The 5,823-nt window shown below is 43.4% G+C and overlaps 1 protein-coding gene across 4 annotated transcripts; it reads left to right on the top strand.

Annotated features, from left to right (window-relative positions):
- The first annotated feature begins 364 nt into the window (after positions 1 to 364).
- LOC115747903 (pentatricopeptide repeat-containing protein At2g37230) lies at positions 365 to 5,613 on the top strand. 4 transcript variants are annotated; one of them, XR_007197524.1, is made up of 3 exons: positions 366 to 2,779; positions 5,009 to 5,176; positions 5,272 to 5,613. XR_007197524.1 is itself a non-coding variant. In XM_048274574.1 (2 exons), the coding sequence occupies exons 1-2, from the start codon at positions 497 to 499 to the stop codon at positions 4,041 to 4,043; spliced, it is 2,463 nt and encodes an 820-aa protein (XP_048130531.1). In that variant the 5' UTR covers positions 365 to 496; the 3' UTR covers positions 4,044 to 4,594. The 4 variants fall into 4 exon arrangements, 3 of the variants coding, with proteins under 3 accessions (XP_048130531.1, XP_030540090.2, XP_048130532.1); XM_048274574.1 differs by lacking the exons at positions 5,009 to 5,176; positions 5,272 to 5,613 and adding an exon at positions 3,864 to 4,594 and having other exon boundaries at positions 365 to 2,779; XM_030684230.2 differs by lacking the exon at positions 5,272 to 5,613 and having other exon boundaries at positions 5,009 to 5,190.
- The last annotated feature ends 210 nt before the right edge of the window (positions 5,614 to 5,823 follow it).

Genomic DNA, 5,823 nt, shown 5'->3' with positions numbered 1-5,823 from the left:
AATTGAGGAACTGCACTAAGGATGAGAGAACTCAGTAAATCATGTGTGACTAGCAAATATATGACTTAACAATAATGAAGATATATCTGCTCCTTCGAAAGCACACACTAGAATCAAAAGTAAAAATTTATTGACAGTGTACTCGATCAAACGGGTGATTTTCTCCCCTACTATAGATCTCATACTACCCACAGGGGATGTGCTAATTAAAAGAAGAAGAGGATGAAAAAGTAACCGAGGGACAGAGCAGAGAGGGAGTTTCGGAATTTTCACAAGTGGGACCCCACAGCACACGTGGCGCCATTTGAGTGGGGTGGGCTCTTGCTGGCTTGGCAAAACTGGCGTACCCAATAATTTCTCATGGTCGGGGTCTCTCTCCTTAAACCCTACTCGCATCGCTCGTACGAAGCTCCACCCCCCTAAGTTCAGAGCGGAGACATCGTCGTCTCCTCATTTTGGGGACGCTCCATCAATCGATTCCCGAGCTTTTCACCCGATGGCCTTCGCTTCTCTATCCAAATCTCACCGATGGAAACCGGCACTTGCCCCACGCATCCCAGGAATCTCCCTGAACTCTCAGCTTCTTCGTTTCTGTAGCTCGACGGAGCAACCGATCCCGGGGGTCGATGCTAAACCTTCAGAGAGCGCTTCCTCACACCCGCAACCTGAGCCCACGACCCACTCCGACGCCTCAAACGCTTGGGAAGCTCAAGAAAGGCCAAGGCAGAGGACCCCGCGAGGTAAGGCTCGGAACCCAGAAAAGTTAGAGGACATAATATGTAGAATGATGGCTAATAGAGCATGGACGACCCGCCTACAGAATTCGATCCGGGCTCTGGTCCCCGAATTCGATCACTCCCTTGTTTACAATGTCTTGCACGGGGCTCGCAACTCGGAGCACGCGCTCCAGTTCTTCCGGTGGGTTGAGCGGGCCGGCCTGTTTCGTCATGACCGGGAGACCCACTTGAAGATAATCGAAGTTTTGGGCAGAGCTTCGAAGCTCAATCACGCTAGGTGCATTCTCTTGGATATGCCTAAGAAGGGTGTTGAGTGGGATGAGGACTTGTTCATTGTGATGATAGAGAGCTACGGCAAAGCGGGCATTGTTCAAGAGGCTGTGAAGATGTTTATGAAGATGAAAGAATTGGGTGTCAGTAGGACCATCAACAGCTACGATGCCGTGTTTAAAGTGATTCTCAGGCGCGGTCGATATATGATGGCGAAACGGCTCTTTAATGCAATGCTGAACGAAGGGATTGAGCCGACTCGTCATACTTACAATATCATGATCTGGGGGTTCTTTTTGTCTATGAGACTGCGTACTGCACTACGGTTCTTTGAGGATATGAGGAGCAGGGGTATTTCACCTGATGTCGTGACGTATAATACAATGATTAATGGTTATTATAGGTTCAAAAAGATGGACGAGGCAGAGAAGTTATTTGTGGAGATGAAGGGAAAAGATATAGCGCCTACTGTTATTAGCTATACAACCATGATTAAAGGGTATGTTTCAGTTGGGCGTGTCGATGAAGGGTTGAGATTGCTTGACGAGATGAAGTCATATGGTATCAAGCCAAATGATGTCACCTATTCGACTCTTTTACCGGGGCTTTGTGAGGTAGAGAAAATGGCTGAAGCACAGTCCATCTTGAAAGAGATGGTGGAGAGATACATGGCTCCGAGAGACAATGCAATATTCTTGAGATTATTGACTTGTCAGTGCAAATCAGGTGATATGGATGCAGCTGTTGACGTACTCAAGGCAATGATTAGATTGAGCATTCCAACAGAAGCAGGCCATTATGGTGTCCTAATAGAGAACTTTTGCAAAAATAATGCCTACGCTAGAGCAATTAAGTTGCTTGATAAACTTATTGAGAAGGAAGTCATATTGAGGCCACAGAATACTTTGGAGATGGGACCTGAAGCATATAGCCCAATGATTCAATATCTTTGCAGTCACGGGCAAACAGGAAAAGCTGAAATCTTTTTCCGACAGTTGATGAAAAAGGGTGTCCAAGATTCAGTGGCCTTCAACAGCATAATTTGTGGTCATTCAAAAGAAGGAAATCCAGATGCTGCCTTTGAAATCTTGAAGATAATGGATAGAAGAGGGGTTCCAAGAGATGCAGATTCTTATAAGTTGCTCATCGAGAGCTACCTAAGGAAAGGTGAACCGGCCGATGCAAAAACGGCTCTTGATAGTATGATAGAAAGTGGATACGTTCCGGATTCATCTGTCTATAGGTCAGTGATGCAGAGTCTGTTTGAAGATGGTAGAGTTCAAACAGCGAGCAGGGTAATGAACAGTATGGTGGAGAAGCGGGTGCTTGAGAATATGGATTTGGTCGCTAAGATTCTGGAAGCTCTCCTAATGAGAGGTCATGTTGAGGAAGCCATTGGGAGGATCGACTTGCTAATGCAGAACGGTTGTTCACCTGACTTTGATAATCTTCTCTCTGTTCTTTCAGAGAAAGGGAAGACAATTGCTGCTCTTAAGCTTCTAGATTTTGGTTTGGAGAGAGACTGTACCATCGACTTCTCGAGTTATGATAAGGTTCTGGATGCTCTTCTAGCATCAGGGAAGACTCTCAATGCCTTCTCAATTTTATGCAAAATCATGGAGAAAGGAGGGGTTTCAGATTGGAGGAGCTGTGGTGATCTGATCAGGACCCTTAACCAGGAGGGGTATACAAATCAAGCAGATGTTCTTTCTAGAATGATTAAAGGAGTTGAGGAAACTGGCATTTCCAAGAAAGGGAAAAAGCAAGCAAAGGTTGCAATTTAATTTCAATTGCCATGCATTTTGGTCCGGTCAACTTTTTTTCGAGGACTGTTAATGTGGATTCTCCCATCCAGTGGAAGTTGTAAGCTGCCCATCCTGAATGCTAGACTCTCACTGTTAAGTTCGTCGGAGTTCAATTCTGATCTTTAAAATTGCAACTTAGCACTGACCCTGTTTACCGTTAAGGCTGCTTCTTTGTGAGTCTTCTAATAACATATTTTTTGAGCCATTCCTTTCTGATTAGACGAATAGCTTTGGGGCTTAAAAGATTTGGATCTTTGGTTGGGTTAGTAAACTGTCTTGGTGTAAGCTTCCGGTTGCAGCCATCCAATGAATTTATCCCTTTTGCACATGCGGTTGCTACTTCTCGTTTTCTTTTTTCGAAATCATTGTTGTCAGCAAATCAAACTAACGCAAGTGTGCCTATTTATTTCATTTTCATTCAATCAGAGTTTAACTGTATTCCTCTCAAAATTTCAGTTGAACTGTGGCATTAATTTTCTAAGATGATTAGTGATTCTAATAACTGGCTTAGCGCACTAATTTCTCAAGTTCATGTAGTTTAGATTAGTTGAGCTATGCGTGTTCTGTCGGTTGTTTCCGCAGCTTCATTATCGATTTGAAACCGATGGTGTTTAAGCTGGTGCCTTTTTGATCGAACTGTTGAATTAATAACAAAAAGAGAATGCAGGAGGGGAAACTGAAAGAAGGGATGAACCCACTTAGTTGGTGCAATTTAGCAAAATTGCTGCAGTTCGTGTATGATCTGAATCAGATTGCCTCATATTCCTGCACTGTAGTCAGCAAATTGGTTTCGTGATGCCTTTTAGTAATGACTCTCTTTCCAATTTACTTTCTTTTGGATGGCGGTCCTCATGTTAATGTGAATTTTTAACTCCTGATGCAGTGTTTTTCTCATGCTCCAGTGTAAAACCCCCGTATTTTCTGCTTCTCTCAGAACCTGCATTAGCTTGCATAGGCCTTTACATTTTGGCTGTCACGGAGAAAAACTTGTTTCTGCATGATAATGTAACCGTGATATTTTTCCGGGGGGTCCTGAACGAGCTCCTTACAGGAGCTGGGTGATGGGCCCAGAAAAGGCCCACCCTGGGAAGAGGACCCAATAAACCCCCATATCCCAGAGGTGGGGATCGAACCACACATCTCCCCATTACCAGAAGGAATGGTGGCCACTAGGGTTAACCCAACCGTGACTTATTTTGATGGCCCGACACCAATTGTAAGGATGGCATAGAAGGCCGATGCAGCATGTGTTTTTAGTGTCTCTCATGTGCCACTTGCTTTCTTTTCATCAAACAGCATCATCTGTTGATCACTGAGCTTTAAAACTTACTTTGCAGCTCAGTGGGAGCGCTTGATTTACTGTATACATAAGCAAAAAATGTTCATCTACTTATGCCTCATCCATATGACTGTTAGGCATTCCTTTACAGAACAATGCTATCTCTCTGTTCCACCGACTCTTTTCCCTCTGATCACTATTTATTTAGTTCGCACATCTTTCAGTTCACCCTGGAGCTCTAAGTCCTTTTGACAGGTTGACATAACTATTAGAACCCTGGTAAGAATGGTTTGGAATCATCTTGATTGGGTCCTACAGCATTAGTTGTGGTTTTTGTTGTTCACTTTTCGCTTTAGTATGGTTTTGGTCACTCGTGCAGATGCTTACTTATATTTATAGGACTGATCATCCCTCTATAACTTTACTCCTAGTAAAAGCGTCTAGCATTCTCGCTGACAACTCTTGTTGAGGAAAACTGCGTGCCATTGCCACACAAATGTACTATTCTTGCCTCAGAATGTGTACGTATATTCTCATTTGCTTGCGATAGACAAGAATTCTATATCAGCATTAAATGTAGGATAGACCCTACATCGTGTACTGTATACTCAGTCATCCTTAAGGGTCTCAAATGGCACTTTGATGGAAACAGAAAACTATTGGTGGTTGCTGCCAGATGATATTTTCTTGTCTCTCCTTTTCTTATGGGGATCCTACTGCTATGAATACCTCAACAGAATGAATGTTCTTAGCTGATGTGATTTTGTTCATCGTATTGCTAACTGTAACATTCCATCTTTACCAGCTATCTGTATCCATCTGTCATGTGTAGATTCGCCCAAGCCTCTCCTTGTGAGGAGCATTGGACTTGAGTTCATTTAAATGATGGTTCAGCAGAACAATATCTGGCTCTGCTGGCGAGTGGCTTCTCTGGAACTGGTTACATTAGCTAGAGCTGTGTTCAGTTTCAAATTTCGTGAAGCATTAATCGGGATTCACAACTATTACAAGCGGCTTTGTCTCTTGTTTGCAGATGTTCTGATGTGATGTTGGGTCGACTTAGAAGAAGCTTTTATGAAATCGAGGTTGTGCTTTGTTAGTTGAGATGGTCATCTATTTTGGTAGCTCATAAGTCTCAAATGTCTTCTCGGTATAATTTTGCCCATAAAACATTCCGCAGAAGGGTCTGGATTTCTGGGGTCGACTTTTAGATCTTCCATGTACACAAGCGAGCTGTAGATGGGGCGCACCGGCTATGGCAAGACAAGCCATGGGAGGTTTCTTAGTCACAATTGCTGCATAACCATTTGTTTTTTCGGCAAGAATAGTATCAGTATGGCGTCTAGGGGGACTCCAACGCCGAGATCTCCATGCTTGAAGCACTCTGATGCAACCTCTTAAAGCCTGGGGTTCTCCTCTGTATTGGTGTCTTTGACGGTTAGTACTAACTTGTAATGTCGTCCTCCATAGTGAAGTCTCTTCATCCGCACAGGCAGGTACAGGGCAGGTTGATGCAAAATAAAAGATGAGGTGAAATTCACACTTATGAATCTCGATTAATTGAATCTCTCGCTCCGGATATTATCTCGAGACGTTCCATATATGAGCCTCTTCAAATTGGACTTAATTGCTATTGATTCGATGATCCCTAAATGACGTGGTCAGCGAGAATTAATCATTGGGGACAGATAGACCGGTAAAATAGCAGTAGTTGTGGATATGATTCTCAATC

The sequence above is a fragment of the Rhodamnia argentea genome, chromosome 2, assembly GCF_020921035.1.
Source record: "Rhodamnia argentea isolate NSW1041297 chromosome 2, ASM2092103v1, whole genome shotgun sequence".
Classification (NCBI taxonomy): domain Eukaryota; kingdom Viridiplantae; phylum Streptophyta; class Magnoliopsida; order Myrtales; family Myrtaceae; genus Rhodamnia; species Rhodamnia argentea.
Note: the sequence above shows the minus strand (reverse complement) of the source record. Positions and strands in the feature narration are given on the sequence as shown.